The following is a 22,815-nucleotide window of genomic DNA, read 5'->3' on the forward strand; positions in this document are numbered from 1 at the left end:
TTGTAATGCCACTCCTGATGACAATTTCCACTTATGTAGGTGGATTTGTTTCTAGGATCTTTATTGAGACCCACTGTTCCAGATTAAACCTTTGTTAATACTGAATCTTTATAATTACCATAGTTTTAAAGATTTATTTATTTGAGAGAGACAGAAAGAGAGAGAAGGGGAGTGCAGCAGGGAGGAGCAGAGGGAGAGGGAAAGAGAGAAACTCAAGCAGACTCCCCGCTGAGTATGGAGCCTGATGTGGGGCTTGATCTCATGACCTGAGCTGCAATCAAGAGTTGGACGCCTAACTGAACCACCCAGGTGCTCCTAATACTACTGTAGTTGAAAAATGAGATTTGATATTTGGTAGTACAAATCTACTCCTCTTCATTTTTCTTTCTCAAATTTGGCTAATTTTCACCTGTTTCATTTGAGTTTTTATCAGCTTGTCAAGTTCTATAGCTAAACTCAAATACAAAGCACCTGTTTTTTTTCTTTTTTTTAAAGATATTATTTATTTATTCATGAGAGACAGAGAGGGGGGCAGAGAGACAGGCAGAGGGAGAAGCAGGCTCCATGCAGGGAGCCCGATGCAGAACTCCATCCCGGGTCTCCAGGATCATGACCTGAGCTGAAGGCAGGTGCTAAACTGCTGAGTCACCCAGGGAGCCCCAGCACCTGGGTTTTGATGAGAATTGCGTTAATGTACAGATTAATTTGTGGGAAAAAAATCTATTACCTTGATGATATTATGTCCTGTCATATGAACACATTTTCCATATATTTAGAAACGTTTGTCCTTTAATTATAATTTTGTTCTAGTCATCCTAGACATGCCATTATTTTTACTGCCATTGTGAATGATAGTCAGAAACTCATTTTTTAAAAGATTTTATTTATTTATTAGAGAATGTGCAAGTGTGTAGAGGAGTAGAGGGAGAGGGATAAGTGGACTGCACTGAGCATAGAGCCAATGTAGGGCTCCATCTTATAACCCTGAGATCATGATCTGGGCTGAGATCAAGAGTTAGGGGTATAACCAACTGAGCCACCCAAATAGCTCGGAAACTCATTTTTAAAATTTCTTGCTGTTAAAGTAAAGGAATAATATTTGATTTTTTTAAAAGCATAGTTTTGTATGCAGCAACTTCGCTGAAATCTGTTATTATTTTTTATGTAGATTTTTAGGTTTAGATATTTTCCCTAAGAATATTTATAATTTTATTCCTTTCTCAATCTTATACGTGTTTTTGTTGTCTTCTTGGATAGTGTATCTTACAGTGCTAAATAGAAGTTATTGTAGGCATCCTGGTATTATTTCTGGCTTTATTCAATGAGAATTCTTATTTCTGGCTTTATTCAATGAGAATTCTAATATTTCACCATTACTTTTTATGTTTACTAAAGGTTTTTGTTTTTATCATGTAAAAAACATGTCATTTTACTTTGAAGTAGTAAATGGTTGTTGTGTATTTCTTTTTTTTTTTTTTAAGATTTTATTTATTCATGAGACACACAGAGAGGCAGAGACAACAGGCAGAGGGGGAAGCAGGCTCCATGCAGGGAGCCCTACGTGGGACTCGATCCTAGGTCTCCAGGATCACGCCCTGGGCTGCAGGCAGCGCTAAACTGCTGAGCCACCGGGCTGCCTGGTTGTTGTGTATTTCAAAATAATGAATGAATGTTGAGATTATCAAATGTTTCTTCTGCATGTATCTCAATAGTATGGATGGATGGATGTGAAATTATAAAGCCCCAGCTTTTGACTATGGCAGTGGATATAGAGCAAATAGAATCTTGAGGATTTTCTTGTTAGTTATGAGAGAGGATCAACAGAAAATAGCTTTTGAAAAACACCCATAATGATGATTTAGGATATCTGGGTAAGTGGTAGAATCATTACTTGAATAGGGAATAGAAAGAGACTAGCAATTTTTTAGGAGTAGGTTTTGAGCTTACTTCAAGATTTGTTGAAATGATGTATTTTGGTTGCTTAAAGTTGATGTTCAGCAGACTTTTGAATATAATTATTTAAAAATGGACTCTTGAATGCAAAAGTTAAGTATGCCCTGGAGATAAAAATCTGTGATTCAGTGATATCAAAATGGTAGTTAAAGCTGTAAGGGAGGATGAAGTGAGAGTTTGAAGAATTAGCAAAGTATAGGCTCTGTTTAAATCCCAGGAACCTAAACACATAAAGGATAGTATAGGAGGGACTCTAAGAAAAGTCTGAAAATAAATCACTCCTGGGGAATGTGATGTCAAGGAAGACTTAGGGAAAAAGTTATAATGAAAAAAATAAAGCTGTGTATATGAGCCAAATGCATGGAGGTTAAGCAAGATGATTAAAAAGAGTTGAGGGATGCCTGGATGGCTCAGCGGTTGAGCACCTGCCCCTGGCCCAGGTGTGATCCCTGGTCTCAGGATCTAGTCCCACATTGGACTCTCTGCCTGGAGCCTGCTTCTCCCTCTGCCTATGTCTCTGCCTTTCTCTCTCTGTCTTTCATGAATAAATAAATAAAATCTTAAAAATAAAATAAAAAGAATTAATTTGGCAATTAGGAAATCACTGGTGCCTTTAACAGGACTGCAAGTCAGACATAAAATTACAGTGGGAGGAAGCTTCAGCAGGAAGTGAGAGATTGGAGGGGAAAAAATGAAATCTCTCTCTCATGAAGCCTGGCAATGAAAGGAAGAAGAAAAAAGAACATGCAAGTAGATGAATCAAGAGAAGAATGATCCATTAAGAATTAGTTGTAAGTTTCCCAGTGTTGGAACTGTCATATGGATGAGGCAAAGGAGGTTAAACTTTAGTTCAATTTGATTGAGAGATAGTTACTGGATATGGAGAAGCAGAGATCAAGGTTTTACGAAAGGACAGTTCTAATTCAAAGTTGATCAGGTTTATGTTTGCCTGCCTTTTGGCTTTTATTGTTGTGTCCAAAGGCTCGGGATCATGCAAAAGAAATTCATATGAAACAAATTCAAAGGCTGGAGCTAATCCCCATATAACAATGAGGTCTTTAAAAAAGGATGAAATTTTTATTAAATGTAATGCATAGTACAAAAATATTTTAAAGATTATGATGATAAAATATAAGCACTTTGATGTTTTATCTGGCCTGACAACATGTGCCAATGATCAACTGGATCTCTAATTTGGAAAATAAGATAATCTAAATGCAGAAAAAGTAGCCTTGCCTGTTTGGGATCGGATGTTGGGTCTATTTTGGTTATCATGATTCAGTAAAATCTATTAAACCCACAGACTCTGCTAGTCTGTAATAGAGGAAGTACTTGTCCCTGTTCTTGCTCCAGCATTAGAATCAAAAGACAACCATATTCTAGATTCTGTTTATTCTGGCACAACTTAGTTCATTGGACTTATTTCCATTTTAAATGATATCTTTGCCAGGTGAAGTTGGTAATGATTAAACAAATTAAAAAATACGCCTTTAATCCAGTGAGATACTTTCCATGTATTTAGCTATCATTTGAAAATCACTTTATGATAGTATGGGTAAATTTTTCAAGTTGCCAGATTTATTTTTATAGTTGAAATTAGCCAAAATTGCCAACTTAAGTTGGGTTGCAACAAACCAGTTCAAGGTTTCCATGGAAACATGATTTCATCCCATCTATGAAAACCCATTTTTGTTTTTTCTTCTTTATCATGGAACTTGAATCTCTGCAATGTTTTTCCTGTGATTCCTGCTCCAAGAAAAAGAAAACAGGTTTCCAATTAGACAAATATTCATATTTGCCCATTAAAGTTTAACCTCAAGGGACATTTTCAGTTAGGGAAATAAACAATGTCCATAGACTAAAGTCTTGTTTAGACAATGACAATGACTATGCATTTTTATTATTTGTTTTGTATTTTTAAATACTTTGGTCAACCTCCAGTCACAATTATTCTAAGTTATGTTAAAATTACTTCATCCTTATTATTGAATGTCAAGCTGATTTAGAAATCTCCAGTGAAAGAGCTGTGATATTCTTCATTTTTATTTTCTCCCTATGCCTACCTCAAAGTGTGATACAAACTGGTCTTGATAAATGTTTATTGAGTCAGTGATAGCACCGGTGTTGCATTGCCTTCTGTGGGTTTAGCATCATTAAGTGTCTGTGGAATGCAAAAGACATGTTACTTTCCTGTTTGTGATTTGGGATCTAGCAGGGGTAAAGGGTGAAATGTAAGTGCTTGCTGCTACTTAATCTCACATAAGCCAGACTTTTGCTCTCTTGTTTAATCTTCATAATAGTCCTAGAAGGACTGTGGTACTATACTGATTTTTCACTTAAAAACTATGGCTCAGCAATGTTTGAGAATTTGCCCAGGCTAATGATAGGTGATCAAGGTTTGAATACAGGTCCTGCGTGGACAAGTACACTCAATAGTTGGGAAGATGATTCTTCTATACATAAATAGTAGTGAAGTAGATGTTTTTGGTTTTGAGTTCAGACAAATTATGTGGATGAGAGCAATAATGTAAATGAAAGTGCCATTTACTACATGATGAATGCTATACAGTAAATCTAACCAACACTATATCTTTTTTTTTAAAGATTTATTTATTCATGAGAGACACACAGAGAAAGGCAGAGACATAGGGAGAGGGAGAAGCAGGCACTTTTATAGTTGATCCCGGAATCTTGGGATTATGCTCTGAGTCGAAGGCAGACACTCAAACGCTGAGCTACCCAGTCATCCCTACACGTTTGTTTTTTTATCCAGTGAAATAAAATATCTTGGTTATTTGTTTCTTAAATGTCTATGATTTGTTTTTTTTAAAAAACAGGCTACACAAAGGTGTAATTATATATATATATATTTTTTTTTATTTTTATTTTTATTTTTTTATTTTTTTTATTTTTAAAGAAGACCATGTAAATTGATTTTGCTGATTATCATAGATTCACAGACTGGCTGACTGGTCAACCCTTTTCTTTTTATGGAAAAGAAAACTAAGTCCCAGGGAGAAGTCCCAGCTGTTTGTTTCTTTTTCTTTTGCTTAAATTTCATATGATAGCAGAATCAGGCGACATACAATCTTGCAAAACCCAGTCTAATATTTTCTAAGCCACATAATGCTTGCACTCATTGATTTTTAGCAGATAGGTACACATCATTAATGGATAAAAATAATTCTAATAATTTTGAATATATGTAATTTTTTAATGCTTCACTAAGCTATGATAGAAACATCTTACTGTGGAAATCAGGCATTTCACATCTTTGCACAAAATATTCTTAGAGATCAATGAGAACTTTAAGTATCATCTTCAGTTATCATCTGATGATGTTTTGCATCTATCCTTTGCCTGTTTTTTGGTGCCTTTTCCTTGATGATATTTTGTTTTTTTTTGTCAATGACTCCAAATTTTACTATTTCTCTAGGTTTTCCCTTGGGTTCCATGTAAGCACCATGCAGTTTTATTTTGTGTGATTAGTTCTCCTTGAAAGGGAAAAGTTACACTTTCAGAAAGATGATTATCATTCTTTCACTTAAATATTTTTATCAATGTGTCATTAGTCTAATAAATCTAGAATTTTATCTATAAACCTAAAATGTCTTGGAGTAGGAACAGTTATTTTTAGCAAAACTATGCTAAAATCACTTAAGTTCATATTAACTGTAGGAATAATATTATTTGGGGAGGGACTGTATTCCTGACTAGCAATTAACATTAGATAATGTATCAGTGGTTATCTCTCAACAGCAATCAGAGATAATTATTTCAGTGATAATTCAAAATAAAAAAGTAATGATCCAGACATTTAGAAATGAACCTAAGTATACAGTACATATCAATTATATGAGGCTCCAGGGTATCATAAAGCATTTCTAGGAAACCCTCTAGTATATCATAGCTATAGTTTGAATGAAGGAAATGTTAATTAAATGCTTAGTGCTAATTTTATTTGCTCTCTTAGGATCGATACTGATTTAGGAGTAATTATTCAGGTTTGACCAAGTCTCTTAAAATCTCCAGGAAATTTGAATTGGTGCCATTTTTTTTTTTTTTACAGTGCTCAATTGACAGTTTTGTCATCTTTGAAACACTTCAAACTTGGTTAGAAAAATCATAAAACTATTCATAACATCATACTTGGAATTGCTGATGTAGGCATAAATATTTCATTAGATTTTGATAAAAGCATGGATTGAAGTATTTTATTAACTAGGCAGCTTTAAATTAGTTAAATGTTTGTTCTGGATACAAATTTTTTGTTGATTATATGTGTTAAAAATATTTTTTCCAACTGCATGGCTTGTACTTTTATTTTACGTATACTTTTTCTTTGAATATTTTAGAAGATAAAGCAAATGTAACCACTATGCTAATATCACACCCAATGAATTTTTAAAAATGGTGAATATCATCTAATATTCAGTTCATGTTCAATTTTTTTCTGTATCAAAAATATCTACATACAGTTTGTTGTTTGTATCAGGATTCCAGCAAATTCTGCAACTGCATTTAATTGATGTATTTGTTAAGTCCCCTTACTTTTATTTTCATATCATTTATTTCTTGATTGTACAGCTGATTCCATCCTGTTGATGTCATTTAACATATTCCCATATTTCTTAGAATTGAGGTATATAGAGTTGAGTAGATTCAGTTTTTACTTTTTATTGGCCAATAAATAATTTACAAATCAAAATGTACTTCTCCTGTTATGTTGGAAGGAACATGTCTAATTCTGTAATGATGCCAAGGTGGATGGGTTCAGGTATAGTCAAGCCTCATGCTTCTGTCCTAATTTCCTCTCTGACCTTTCACCTAATAATAAAAGCAGCCCTGGTGATCCTTGCCTAGATCCATAATTTCAATAGGAGTTGCAAAATGTGATTTTCTAATTCTGTTATTCTTCTGGCATTTATTAATGTTGCTTCATCAACTGTTGTATTACCATGAAATATCATACATGTAGGAAAAGTAAGAAATTACCTGATTCATTTGCATACTAGCAACCTCCAAAGGTGACCCATGATGTTTTTTGTATATATCATTATGAATTCCTCGGTTTAGCAAATTGTTCAGTCCATTGTAGTTATTATTTTTAGTGATCATATGGTTTCATTGTTACCCAAAGAGAATCCCTCAGTTTAGCTCTCCTGTCCTTTTGATCTAATCCTAGTAGTTTTTGAGACTCTTCCTTGTTTTAAATGACAAGATTTCTGTCTCAAGTTTCAGATATGCCAGATTTGGAATCAGCTGTATTTCCAAAGAACCCTGGTTTCTTTTAGTGCAAAATGGTATTTGGAAACCACAATTGGGATGAACATAAAATTCTCATTTCCATCCATTTCCTATACCCTGGCTCCTCTTTTGTCTATGCCATTTATTTTGTATTTATTACCCTGTATGGCTATTTAACTTTGCATGTGCTCATGTTTTATTTTCTAAGTAGGCAAATGGGACATCCAGGACTGGAACTCACACCTCATGAATTGTTATATACTACTCTTGGGTGTATTATGGTTGAATAGGAAGATCAAGTGGCTGGAGAACAATTTGACCTGAGTTAGATGTTAAAATATTAGCTATATCTTTGGGAGTTGGTGTTTTTACTTTCCTAATACTTTGTTTTAAAAATTAGAGGTGAAATGCTTTCTCTGCATCCAATGAGAGGATCATTAGAACAAATTATTTTAAGATTTGTGTGGAATCAGAAAAGACCCCGAATAGCCAGGGGAATTTTAAAAAAGAAAACCATATCTGGGGGGATCACAATGCCAGATTTCAGGTTGTACTACAAAGCTGTGGTCATCAAGACAGTGTGGTACTGGCACAAAAACAGACACATAGATCAGTGGAACAGAATAGAGAATCCAGAAGTGGACCCTGAACTTTATGGGCAACTAATATTCGATAAAGGAGGAAAGACTATCCATTGGAAGAAAGACAGTCTCTTCAATAAATGGTGCTGGGAAAATTGGACATCCACATGCAGAAGAATGAAACTAGACCACTCTCTTTCACCATACACAAAGATAAACTCAAAATGGATGAAAGATCTAAATGTGAGACAAGATTCCATCAAAATCCTAGAGAAGAACACAGGCAACACCCTTTTTGAACTCGGCCATAGTAACTTCTTGCAAGATACATCCATGAAGGCAAAAGAAACAAAAGCAAAAATGAACTATTGGGACTTCATCAAGGTAAGAAGCTTTTGCACAGCAAAGGATACAGTCAACAAAACTCAAAGACAACCTACAGAATGGGAGAAGATATTTGCAAATGACATATCAGATAAAGGGCTAGTTTCCAAGATCTATAAAGAACTTATTAAACTCAACACCAAAGAAACAAACAATCCAATCATGAAATGGACAAAAGACATGAAGAGAAATCTCACAGAGGAAGACATAGACATGGCCAACATGCATATGAGAAAATGCTCTGCATCACTTGCCATCAGGGAAATACAAATCAAAACTACAATGAGATACCACCTCACACCAGTGAGAATGGGGAAAATTAACAAGGCAGGAAACAACAAATGTTGGAGAGGATGCGGAGAAAAGGGAACCCTCTTACACTGTTGGTGGGAATGTGAACTGGTGCAGCTACTCTGGAAAACTGTGTGGAGGTTCCTCAAAGAGTTGAAAATAGACCTGCCCTACGACCCAGCAATTGCACTGTTGGGGATTTACCCCAAAGATACAAATGCAATGAAACGCTGGGACACCTGCACCCCGATGTTTATAGCAGCAATGGCCACGATAGCCAAACTGTGGAAGGAGCCTCGGTGTCCAACGAAAGATGAATGGATAAAGAAGATGTGGTTTATGTATACAATGGAATATTACTCAGCTATTAGAAATGACAAATACCCACCATTTGCTTCAATGTGGATGGAACTGGAGGGTATTATGCTGAGTGAAGTAAGTCAGTTGGAGAAGGACAAACATTATATGTTCTCATTCATTTGGGGAATATAAATAATAGTGAAAGGGAATATAAGGGAAGGGAGAAGAAATGTATGGGAAATATCAGAAAGGGAGACAGAACGTAAAGACTGCTAACTTTGGGAAATGAACTAGGGGTGGTAGAAGGGGAGGAGGGCGGGGGGTGGGAGTGAATGGGTGACGGGCACTGGGTGTTATTCTGTATGTTAGTAAATTGAACACCAATAAAAAATAAATTAAAAAAAATAAAAAAAAAATAAAAATTAGAGGTGAATTAAGAAAAAGTGAAAATTAGGCTAATATATGTTAATATAAGAGGAATTTAATGGTAAAAACAAAGGGCTACATTTCTAAGCACAGCTTAAATTACCGACAGAATCTCATAGTCTGATTTCAGTGGGTTTGCTGCCATAGGCAAATAAAATACACTGTCCTCCATGTTCCTTGGCTATCTTTTACTGATCTCATTTTGTTTTTTTGTTTTTTGTTTTTAATTTTTATTTATTTTTGATAGTCACACACACACACAGAGAGAGAGAGAGAGAGAGAGAGAGAGAGAGAGAGAGCAGAGACACAGGCAGAGGGAGAAGCAGGCTCCATGCACCGGGAGCCCGATGTGGGATTTGATCCCGAGCCTCCAGGATCGCGCCCTGGGCCAAAGGCAGGCGCTAAACCACTGCGCCACCCAGGGATCCAAACCACTCCACCAAACTACTGACAACCAAGTTACTGCCCTTCACTTTGTCTTGTGAGGCTTTAATGAATACTCTGTGATGTCCTCTACAGGTGAATCAAAAAAGAAATCACCCTCTCTGCAGTGTGAAAATAAACTTTATAATGTATAAAATAATAGCATCTTTGAATCTGTTAGCCTGTCTATAAGATGGGATTTATAATTATCTGTCTGCCCTACCAACCAGGTTGTCGTTTAGAGAAATATAATAAATTTCTCTAGAAATAAATAAATGTCAGTTGTTTAGATATCCACAAATTGTTACACACGATCAAGGTGGCAATGATTAATTATATATTTTGAGGGGCTTGAATGGACCTGTGAAATTCCAAAAGTTATAACTAGTTCTGCTGTTGTAATGTTAACTTAAACTCAACTGTACATTAATACACATATACGGGAATTATTTCTTAATTCTTTTTCTGGTTTGCCAGCATTTTGCCCTTCTAAATTTTGTGTCTCATTTAATGCTTCCTTCTATCATAATGTCAGAAATACAGAACATAATAGATGTGTGTTTGTGTGCATGAAAGTGCAAGGACCAGAGTTTGTTTCTCCACCTTTTCCTGTCTTACAATTTAGTTAAAAGAGCCTATAAATAAGCATGAGTGTTAGTGTCTCAGGAGGTGACTATTTTTAGTTTTTAATTTTATTTGAAGGTTTTATAGCCAAGCATAGCAACCAAATTTTGAGATGGCATCTTTCCTGACAGTCCCTTATTTTGAAAGTCCTTATTACATTCCTGATGGCTCCTCATGCTTATTCCCATGCCTTAACCACTGACCCACTGCAAAAGACATTAATTGCAAGGAGACGGGAGACAAGGAATTTGCTTTCATTTGTATCTGCTGCTCTCAGAAATTCACTACAAGTAATTATTTTGATTTATTGTTTTATTTTTAGGGGGGGAGGGTGAGAGGGAGAGAGAGAATCTTCAGGTGGCCCCACACCCAGTGTGGTGCCCAACATAGCCTCAATCTCATGACCCAGAGATCATGACCTGAGCCGAAACTGAGAATCAGATGCTTAATCAACTGAGCCACCCAGGCTTTCTGCTGGTTATTTTGATTTTAATAAAATATCAGAGACTGTATCACAACACAAAGGATGAAGAAATGGAAGAGTTATGAAAAGTAAAAAAGGATAATAATTGAAGAATTGATTTCTCTCTTGTTTTCTCTGAAGAATCAACTATTAAAATTTGTAGAGCTCTTTGATTTGGGGAGTGGGATGATATACTAAATGTGAAAAGTCTGAACATGATGCTTAAAACCCTCCATTGGATTCACTTTGCATTTAGGGAAGACAGTTCGAAAGTTGACATACTACATGTAGTTCTTGGTACTTCATTTTAGCTCCTGCCATTTTTTTCTCTTGCTCTTCACTGACCTTCTGTTCACAGAACTAGCCAAACTTACTCCATCCACAGAAGGGAAAGTTTGTCCTTACTTCTGAGCAAGGATGGCTTCTTCACATTACTGAACTGTCAGCTCAAATATATCATTTTAGAGGAATAGGTTGACTCCTCAATCTAAAGGAGCCACTCCTCTCCTGGCCCCAAGTCATACATTACTGTTTGTATTTCTTCATAGTACTTAACATTATATGAAATTATCTTACTCATTTAGTCTCTGGAACAGGAACTACATGAAAACAGATTCCTTATCTACTTTGGTTACTTCTGAATTCCCAGAACCTTTGGGTTTGCTGCTTATTGGAGCACACGCGACAGGCAAGCCATGTTACCTAAGCAAGTCTTGTTTTCTTCAACACTTCCCAAGATTAAACAAAGTGTTGTCTCAAGCATTGTCAACTCTGTATTTTCGTTATCACAATAATGTGAAGTCAGAGAATATGGGTCATTATTTCTAAGTTGAAAGGAAGATTATAGATCATCAGTTTCATTTTTGGGGGGAGAACATTAGACAATAGATACTAAGTTATAGTGTTAAATCTATAAGCTGGATTGCTTGGTGTGCATTTAGCTGTATCTACATGAACAGAGGAGTATAGTTTATTTTTTTTAAAAAGATTTTATTTAGGGATGCTTGGGTGGCTCAGTGGTTGAGCATCTGCCTTCAGCCCAGGGCCTGATCCCAAATCCCGGGATCGAGTCCCACATCAGGCTCCCTGCATGGAGCCTGCTTCTCCCTCTGCCTCTCTTTCTCTTTCTCTATGTCTCTCATGAATAAATAAATAAATAAAATCTAAAAAAAGATTTTATTTATTCATGAGACACACACACACAGAGGTAGAGACATAGGTAGAGGGAGAAGCAGGCTCCATGCAGGCAGCCCGATGTGGGAGTCGGTCCTGGAACTCTGGGATCACACCCTGGGCTGAAGGCAGACACTCAACCACTGAGACACCCAGGCGTCCCAGGAGCACAGTTTAAATTCCAACATTCTGTTAAAAGTAATTCCCTCTTTTCTCATTATCCATTAAGAATTATTTATATAGCATTATTGCTATTTATATGCTTTTAATTAAACATCTTAATTAAAGATGACATGTGAGCCACTCTTTGAGTAGCAAATCTTTACACGTTTTTGCTTGTAGAGAGTCTCTGAGTAATGCTTTCCTATTTGGGGTTGCTAACTTATTTCTGTACCAGAATAATAGGAACCATAGGAGTTGTAAAACTTTTTTCCTTATTATCATTTTTGGATTACCTTATACCAAATTTCTAGAACTTTGGTATACATTAGCATATGGATATGAGAAGCTTTTTATTTTTAAATGTTTGGTCCCTTCCTCTACAATCTGAAGCTACTGGTTAGGACTATGGCATCCATATGTTTAACAAACTCCCCAGGTGATTGAAGTAAGAGTTAAAATTTGATATGCTTCAGTTTATATACATTGCCCTTAAGCATATGTAAAATGAGCTAGTTATAAAATATATTTATAAAACATACCAGTTATGTTTCCAAGGTTAAATAACATGACAGTAACATATATTTAATTTAATGCTCTTTTCATATCATCTACTTTAATGGTCGTCAGTCTAGAATTTAATAAAATCAGACAATTAACTTTATCCCAAGAATTCTGAAGGAATTAGATACTACATAGAAATAATGAAGATGATTTTGGTAGAGGAGCAGAATAACTCAACTTTGAGGCTTTTGGGGAGGAAGTTACTCAATATTTATTAGCACATATTGTTGTCATAAAACAGCACATCCTGGTAATGACTCACCAAAAATGCCTCTCATTGACATTTTTGCCTTTTATAGCTCTGTGTCTAGAGGGGATAGCCTAATTGGAAAATGACTGTGATGGTACTGCATTGACTGTTTTTCATTGAGGTCTGAATTATATACAACAAATTATACAATTATCAACCCTCTAGGTCCATCCATGTCATTACAAATGGCAAGATTTTATTTTACTTTTTATGGCTGAGTAATATTGTAAAACTTTAAAAAATTTATATATTCTAGGAATGGGTCATTTTTTTTGTAAGTATTGTGAATATTGGCTTGTATTCTTAATGGTTTTTTTGAGGAACAAATGTTTAATTTTGGTGAAATCTAATGTATCCATGTTTAAAATTGCTAGTAGTTTTTGTGTCCTAAGAAAATTTGCTTAATCCCAGGGCCATGAAGATACTCTCCTAAATTTTCTTTTAGAAACTTTATAGTTTTAGCTTTTACATTTGTATCTATACTTTATCTATTTTTTGTATGTGGAATGAGATGGGGTGTCAAGGATCATTTTATTGTGTTTATCTAGTTGGTCCAGCACCATTATTGGAAAGACTTTCCTGTTCAGTTACCTTGACACTTGTATTGAAAATCTATTGACTGTGTAAGTGTGGGTCAATTTCTGAACTCTCTTGTGTTCCATTCTGTGTTTATCCCTATGCCAATGACATAGTTTCTTGATTATTAGAGCTTTATAATCCAGAATCAGGTAGTGTAAATTCTCCAGTTTAGTTTTTCTTAATCAAGATTGTTCGTTATTGAAGATTGTTTTTCATTTAAGATTGCTTTTCTAATTGAAAATCATTTGCATTTTATATAATTTTAGAATAAGTTCATCACTTTCTTTTTAAAATATGCTAGGATTTTGATTGGGTTGTGTTGAATTTATATATCAATTTAAGAAAAGTGGACATGTAACCAATACAGAGTCTTTTTATTTTTAAGGTTATTCATTTAGAGAGCACAAGCTGGGGGAGGGTCTGGGTGGGGGTGGGAGTGGGGGTGGAGAGAGAGACTCCCAAGTAGATTTGATGGTGAGTGCAGAGCCTGAACTGGGGCTTGATCTCATGATCCTGAGATCATGGCTAGAGCTGAAATTAAGATTTAGTTGCTTAAATGAGCTATCCAGGTGCCCCTACTGAGTATTTTAATTTATTAATGTAGATCTTTATTTAGTGCTTTCTTTAATTGCTCTCAACAATGTATTATATGTTTTAGTAGAGAGGTCTTGCACATTTTTCATTAGGTTTATGATGCTTTTGATACTATTAAATATAGTATTACATTCTCCCTCACTGCCCAGTTTTGTTGCTAGTATGTAGATATGCTTTTAAAAAATAAAACCCTATTATCCTTGTGTCTTGTGACCTTGCTAAATTGATATATTAGTTTTACTAACATTTTGGTAGATGTCAAAAAGTTTTCTATGTAGAAAATCATGTTGTCTATAAATAATTATAATTTTATTTCTTTATAGGCTTTATATCTTTTATTTTTCATTTTGAATATGGTATTGGCTGAGACTGTACATCTTTGAATAGAAGTGATGTGAGAATATGTCTAACTTCTTACTGATTTGGGGGAGAAATTGTTCAGCTTTCACCATTTGATTATGATGCTAGCTGATGATTTTTCATACATGGCATTTATCATGTTGAAGAAGTTCCCTTCTATTTTTAGTTGGCTGAGAATTTTATCATGAATGGGTGTTAATTTTGTTAAATGCCTTTACTGTATAAATTGAGATGTTCATGTGATTTTTATTTTTTAGTCTCTTAAATCACATCAGTTGAATTTCGAAACTTAAACCAATCTTGCATAACTGGGATAACCTTTACTTGGTCATGATCTTTTTTATATATTGCTAGATTTGATATGCTAATATTTTATGGATTTTTTTTACATCTTTGTTCACGAGGGATAATGGATTATAGCTTTCATAACTTGTAATATCTTTGTCTCATTTTCTATTAGGGTTATGTTGGTCTGATACAAAAAGTTGGGGAGAGTTAATTTTGCCTCTATTTTCATTTCATTTCATAAAATAATTTGATTACTATTTTTTTTTCTTAAACGTTTGTAGAAATTACTGGTGAAACTAGATCTGGAGAGTTTTTTACTTTGTTTTGCTTTTTTGTGTTGTTGGGAAAATTTTTGTTTCAACATTCAATTTCTCTAATAGAGAATTTCAATTTAGAATACCTTTTATAGGTAGTGTGTTCTGGAATTTTTTTTATTTTATCTGTCTATTATTTTTTTATGTTTGTATGCTCTGTAGTGGCATCCCGTATTTCAATATTGACTCATATAATTTATGTTTTCTGTTTTATATCTTGGTTATCCTTGCTAGGATTTCCAAGAATTTTCATTTGTTCAAATAATTAACTTTTATTTTTCAATTTTCTATTTCATCAGTTCTTTTACTTTTGGCTTTAATTTGTTTTTTTCTCTAAATTCTTTAAAATATATATTTTTAAGTTTTTATTTATTTTTAAGTAATCTCTACACTCCGTGTGGGACTTGAACTCACAACCCTGAGATTAAGCATTCTCCTCTGACTGAGCCAGCCAGGAACCCCTACATTCCCCAGCCTCTTAAAATGGAAGTTTAAATATTTTGAATTATTCTTCTCTAATATATACCTTTTAAGCTAAACTTTCCCCCTAAGCAGTGCTTTAGCTGCATCACAAAATTTTGATTTTTTAAAAAAAGTTATTAATTGATTTGAAATATTTTAAAATTTCCCTTCTGATCTCTTTTACTTATGAATTAAACAAATATGTTGCTAAATTTCGAAGACTTTTGGGATTTTCTTCTTTTTCCTTTTATTTTCCTTTTTTAATATAATACCATTTGGTCAAAGAAATATAATTGATGTAATTTAATTTGTTTGGAATTTGAGGCTTATTTTTTTTCTCCAGCATATAGCCTATATATGACTATTGCATTTTCCATTACAAAAGAATATATATTCTGGCTACTGTTAGGTGAAGTGTTCTGTAAATGTCAATGAGGTGAAGTTGATTGATGTTTTTCAAACCTATGCCATTAGAAATTTTTTTTGTCTAATTCAATCTTATTGAAAAGTGGGTGTTAAAATGAAACATTTTGATTTGAAATTTTTTGTTTTTTTTCCCCATTTTTTTGGTTCCATGTATTTTGAAGCTTTATTGTTAGATATCTACACATTTAGAATTTTTATGTCTTTCTGATCTGCCCATTCTGTGACTATGAAATTTCCATCTAAAATTCAAACTGTTGTCCCTCTGTATGCAATGTCCTTTTTCCTCTGGCTGGTTTTCAGAATTTTCTCTTTTATTTTGATACTAATTTAGTGTGACGTGCTTAGGTGTGACTCACTTTTTATCTTGCTTGGGGTTTAACTTTTTTTCTCTGATTGTTGGTACCTTTGTCAATTTAGAAAACTTTTGGCTATTGTATTTTCAAATATTTCAAACACTCACTTTCTCCTTTCCATCTGAAAAGCTGATTGCTTGTATGCTAAATCAAGACCACTTGATATTGTTCCATAGATTTCAGATGCTCATTCCTTTTATCATTCTCTCCTAGCCCCCTTTTGGGTTTCATTTTAGATAATTTCTGTTGACTCTTCAAGTTTACTAATCTTTTCCTCAGATATATGTAGGTAAGCCCATTGTATGAGTTATTTTTTGATATGTTTTTCATGGCAAGCGTTTCAGCTTGTGTCATTTTTTTAAGGTTTCCATCTCTCATCTGAAATTTCTCATATTATTTGCTCATTGTTGTCCATTAGATTCTTTAACATATTTATAACAATTTTACAGTTCCTATTTGATATTTCTCATATTTAGGTCATTTGTAGATCTGCTTAAACTGAATATTTTAATCCTAATGAGACATCAGATTTCTCTTGCTTCTTCTCATATCTTGGGAGATCCTTGGGAGATTTCTTTTATCTTGACAGTATGTTTTCCACCTTTTTGTATTTCCAAATTTTATTTTTCTCTCTTGTACTTCCTTTGGCTTTCTGCTTTTTGAGATCTCTCTCTCTCCACTGTAGTGAAGGACTAGAGGGCCTTACTCTCAGTTCTGTTGCTTCTCCGCCAGACTTTAGCAAGCCATAGATTTGTATTGTGTAATTCCCTGGGTACCTCAACAGGTGGAAGAAAGTGGAAGCTCTCTCTTGCTGTTCTGTTTTGCTCTCAATTTTCTTTGTATTACTTGTGTGTTCTGTGTACTCTGTTAAGGCTCATGGGGAAGAATTACTGGGTGGGAGCATACTCACTCTGTGGCAAGGACTCTGCAGGACTCCAGTCTGCATACCAACTTTGGCTGGTTTCTCCCATGCTGTGGCAGATTCCTACTCCTCTTGTGGAGGATTCCCTTTCTGCCACAGATGAAATCATCCCAGAACCTCTTCTCTCTTATAAAGGATAATTTTAATTTTTAAAAAATTTGTTTTATTTAAATTAACATAGTGTCAGATGTAGAGTTCAGTAATTCATCAGTTGCGTATAATATCCAGTGTTCATTACATCATGTGCTCTCTTTAATGCCCATCACCCAGTTACCCCCACCCCTTCTCCTCAGCAACCCTCAGTCTGTTTCATATAGTTAAGTCTCTTACAGTTTGTCTCCCTCTCTGATTTTGTTTTATTTTTCCCTCCTTTCCCCATTGATCCTGTTTTCTTAAATTCCACATATGAGTGAAACTGCATAATTGTCTTTCTCTGATTGACTTATTTTGCTCAGCATAATACTTTCCAGTTCCATCCACAGCAATGTAAATCTATAAGATTTCATCTTTTCTGATGGCTGAGTAATATTGCATTGTGTGTGGTATAATCTCACATTTTGTTTATCCATTTCTCTGTTAATGGACATCTGGGTTCTTTCCATAGTTCGGCTATTGTGGATATTGCTGCTATAAACATTGAGATGCAAGTGCCCCTTTGGATCACTACATTTGTTTCTTTGGGGTAGATACCTAGTGGTGCAATTGCTGGGTCATAGGGTAGCTCTATTTTTAACTTTTTGAGGAACTTCATATTGTTTTCTAGGGTAGGTGTATCAGTTTGCATTCCCGCCAATAGTGTAAGAAGGTTCTTCTTTCTCTGCATCCTCACAACATCTGTCATTTCCTGACTTGTTAATTTTAGTCATTCTGACTGATGTGAGATGGTATCTTGTTGTGGTTTTGATTTGTATTTCCCTGAGGCCAAGTGACGTGGGGCATTTTTTTTTATGTGTCTGTTGGCCATTTGTATGTCATCTTTGGAGAAATGTCTGTTCATGTCTTCTGCCCATTTCTTGACTGGGTTATTTGTTTTTTGGGTGTGGAGTTTGATAGGTTCATTATAGATTTTGGATACTAGCCTTTTATCTGATATGTCATTTGCAAAAATCTTCTCCTATTCCATAGGTAGCCTTTTAATTTTGTTGATAGTTTCCTTTGCTGTGAGAAGCTTTTTATCCTGATGTCCCAATAGCTCATTTTTGCTTTTGTTTTCCTTGCCTTTGGAGACGTGTCTAGAAAGAAGTTGCTGAAGCCAAGGTAGAATAGGTTGCTGCCTGTGTTCTTCTCTAGGATTTTGATGGATTCCTGTCTTACCTTTAGGTCTTTCATTCATTTTGAGTTTATCTTTGTGTATGGTGTAAGAAAGTGGTCCAGTTTCATTCTTCTGCATGTGGCTGTCCAATTTTCCCAACCCCATTTGTTGAAGAGACTCTCTTTTTTTCCATTGGTTATTCTTTCTTGCTTTGTTGAAGATTAGTTGACCATATGAGGATCTTCTTCTGGGTTCTCTCTTCTGATCCATTGACCTATCTGTTTTTGTGCCAGTACCATACTGTTTTTTGATTACAGCTTTGTAATAGAGCTTGAAGTCTGGAATTGTGATGCCACCAGCTTTGGTTTTCTTTTTCAACATTCTTCTGGTTACTTGGGGTCTTTTCTGGTTCCATACAAATTTTAGGATTATGTGTTGCAGCTCTGTGAAAAATTTTGATGGTATTTTGCTAGGGATTGCATTGAATGTAGATTGCTCTGGGTAGCATAAACATTTTATTAATATTTGTTCTTCTAATCCATGAGTGTGGAATGTTTTTCCATTTCTTTGTTTCATGAGTGTTCCATAGTTTTTGGAACAGTTTTTGGGGCAATTGTAAATAGGATTGACTCCTTATTTTCTCCTCCTTCTGTCTGTGTTATTGTATAGAAATGCAGCTGATTTCTTTGCATTGATTTTATATCCTGCCACACTGCTGAATTCCTGTATGAGATCTAGCAATTTTTGGGTGGAGTCTTTTGGGTTTTCCACATAAAATATCGTCTTCTGTGAAGAGAGAGAATTTGACTCCTCCTTTGCCAATTTGGATGTCTTTTATTATTTTTTTGTTGTCTGATTGCTGAGGGTAGGACTTGTAGTATTATGTTGAACAACCCTGGTGAGAGTGGATATCCCTGTCTTGTTCCTGATGTTAGGGGAAAAGCTCTCAGCTTTTCTGCATTGAGAATGATATTCATTGTAGGCTTTTTGTATATGGCTTTTAGGATATTGAGGTATATTCCCTCTATCCCTACATAGTGGAGAGTTTTAATCAAGGAAGGATGATATATTTTGTCAAATGCTTTTTCTGCATCAATTGAGAGGATCATATGGCTATTTTTGTTCTTTCTTTTTAAAAATATGGCTATTTTCAATAGAAATTATTGTAAGGCTAGTAAAAACTACTCCAACTGGGTATTACAATGAAAAAATTTAAACTTATAATGGGTAGGTATATGTTTTTATTTTTCTAATGTATTTAACTTCACTTCTTTTCTTTTTTTCTCTTTAGGAATCCTAAAACCAAAATATTAGAACGAAAACAGAAACATGGCTCACCATATTACATTTCTTTGGATAGTTTTGGTCCTGCTTCTTCAGAATTCTGTATTAGCTGAAGATGGGGAAATAAGATCAAGTAAGAACTATCAGCATTTTTGTTATCAGCAAATTGATTGTGGAAATCAAATTAGGGAATATCAAGCAATTCTTTTAAGGGCCTTACTCTTATTGTCTTTAATGCTAGAATTCCCTAAAATGAAATGAATTGCTACGTTATGTATTAACTGAGAATAAAAGCTTTTATCAGAGGTAATTTTGAGAAAATTCTGTGGTAATTGTTTGTTCTCTTTTACCCATCAGACTTTGGAATAAATGATCTGGTATTGAGTTTATGCTCAGCCATTTAGGGCTTAGTGATATAGAGATAAAGTACCTACCTCATAGGCTTATTAGGACCATCCTATGAGCTTCTCTCATAGAGATAATGAGATAATCCATGTAAACAGGATAATGTATGTTAATGGCTTAGCACAGTGACATCTCAGTAGATGGTGACTGTTATTCTAATTGCCTATAGAAGAGCTTACATTAGAGAAGGAGAGTTATATTGATTGCAGTTCTGCTACCCAGGCCATTATTTATAGATATCATGCCTCTTTTAAACAAGTTTGCTTATAATCATATTTTAAAACTCATAAACATTCTACTATAAATTAATGATGGATTCTATAGCACTTAAAATATATGGTTTAACAACTTGATTCAACTTGCATAAAATTTATTAATAAGAAATTTAATGTTTGTATAACACAGTTTAATCCACTCAAGGCCTATACAAAGTAGATATTCTTTTATTTTTTTTGTATTTTTTTAATTGAAGTTCAATTTACCAACGGATAGTATATAGTGCTCATCCCGTAAGTGTCCCCCTCAGTGCCCATCACCCAGTCACCCCATCCCCTGCCCACCTCCCCTTCCACTACCCCCCTTGTTTGTTTCCCAGAGTTAGGAGTCTCTCATGTTTTGTCACCTTCTCTGATATTTCCCACTCATTTTCTCTCCTTTCCCCTTTAATCCCTTCCACTATTTTTTATATTCCCCGTATGAGTGGAACCATATAATGATTGTCCTTCTCCGATTGACTTACTTCACTCAGCATAATACCCTCCAGTTCCATCCATGTCGAAGCAAATTCATCGTTTCTAATGGCTGAGTAATAATCCATTGTGTGTGTGTGTGTGTGTGTGTTTGTGTATACACACACATATCACACACACACACATATATATGTATATATATATGTATATATATATACACACACACATATCACATCTTCTTTATCCATTCATCTTTTGATGGACAACAAGGCTCCTTCCACAGTTTGACTATTGTGGACATTGCTGCTATAAACATTGGGGTGCAGGTGTCTTGGCTTTTCACTGCATCTGTATCTTTGGAGTAAATACCCAGTAGTGCAATTGCTGGGTCATAGGGTAGCTCTATTTTTAACTCTTCGAGGAACCTCCACGCAGTATTCCAGAGTGGCTGTACCAGTTCACATTCCCACCAACCGTGCAAGAAGGTTCCCCTTTCTCCACATCCTCTCCACCATTTGTTGTTTCCTGTCTTGTTAATTTTCCACCATTCTCACTGGTGTGAGGTGGCATCTCATTGTGGTTTTGATTTGTATTCTACAATGGTGGAAATTAATACGTTGTAAGACATGATCAGCATGCACCCAGAACCAAGTATATATTCTTTTCTCTGTTTTTAGAATAGGGAAAGAGATTCACAAAATTCAAGGAACCTACCTAATACCATACAGCTGGTTAGAGCTGTAACTAGTATTTGAACTATGCTTTTGATCTTCAGTCTATTTTTTTTTCTGACACTGATGATTCATCTCTCTAAGGAGGAGGTCTTTTGGAGTGGTATTTTGTCTAATCTTTATAAATGGAAGTGCTTGCTTTTGTACCCATGCTCTTGGCTAACCTTGCAGTTATGAAATATATGGTCCATGGCTCTAGAAAGGGATAGGGAGGGCCAAGAATAACCCTGTACTAGTTTATAAACACTGAATCAAGTGACATACAAACACTGGCAGGTCTAGACAGTGAGTCTCATAGTATTGAGGAAGAACAACCCTGAAGAACTCTCCAAACATCACTTGTCTGTCCTTTTGTCTCTCCCACAAAAGCCCAACAAAAGCATATGTCTGTAATCCCAATCCAGCTTCCAAAAAACCCCAGAAGAACTGCATTCCCTTGGGTTAGAAAACTTTCCTCTGGGGCAGAATTCCATTTCTGCTGTCCCTGGCCTGAACTCTGACAGTGTTCACCATGGCAGAGGATGTTGGAATAATGTCCCTCATGCTTTTTTGGATTGCACCACTACCCTAAGGGTGACATCATAATCATGATTACATTTTTGAGATAAACCTATATTTTGGCAGTTAAAATTTTTCTTGGTAATCTCTGGACTACATGTTCAACAATAGTGTTTTATTTTGGCTGGTTACTGTAATAGGTGAGTTAACTTTAAAATTGAGGCATCTTCATGTGAGCCTTGTCATCCCAGATATGGAAGTAGACAAATATGAGGAAAAGAGTGGAAAGGAGAGGGAAAGAAAAAGAGAGAGATTGATTGATTTTACTTCTAAGCAAATGGAGAAATACAATGAAATACAAATACTAGTTGTCCCTGAACATTGTTTTTTCCCCGGGACTTTCCTTTGCAATTAAGATATCTTATTTGTGATGTCTACAGAAAATAAATCATTATATTGGGCATCTGATCACTAAAGCATGTATATATATATATATACTTTATATATATATATTATATATATATGTATTTTATATATATAATGAAATAGGGTTGAAGGCATGCTGAATACTGTGGAAAAGGAAGTTAAGTTTTTTTTTCTTTCCACAAATGCTTAGAACTTGTCTAGGTGTAACTTACACCAAAGATAGTTTTTTGTTCTCCAGTAGAACTCTAAGGTGTGCTGATCACATGTGTTTCCTGGTATCTTGAAACAACAGTCTATATATGTGTGGATAAAGAAATAGCTTTGTACTCATAACAAAGATTCACTTCACACAAGATTATTGGCTAAAGAGAGATCAGATTTTTAAACACTCATC

General features: G+C 34.9%; 1 protein-coding gene across 1 annotated transcript in view; it reads left to right on the forward strand.

Annotated features, from left to right (window-relative positions):
* The window catches only part of COL21A1 (collagen type XXI alpha 1 chain), a 242,471-nt gene that overhangs the window by 106,425 nt on the left and 113,231 nt on the right, over positions 1-22,815 (forward strand). Inside the window, exon 7 of the mRNA XM_077903578.1 lies at positions 19,680-19,805. Within this exon, the coding sequence (XP_077759704.1) occupies positions 19,718-19,805 (88 nt within the window). The 5' untranslated portion in view covers positions 19,680-19,717. The remainder of the gene's footprint in view (positions 1-19,679; positions 19,806-22,815) is intronic.

The sequence above is a fragment of the Canis aureus genome, chromosome 7 (genome assembly GCF_053574225.1).
Source record: "Canis aureus isolate CA01 chromosome 7, VMU_Caureus_v.1.0, whole genome shotgun sequence".
In the NCBI taxonomy this organism is placed as follows: Eukaryota; Metazoa; Chordata; class Mammalia; order Carnivora; family Canidae; genus Canis; species Canis aureus.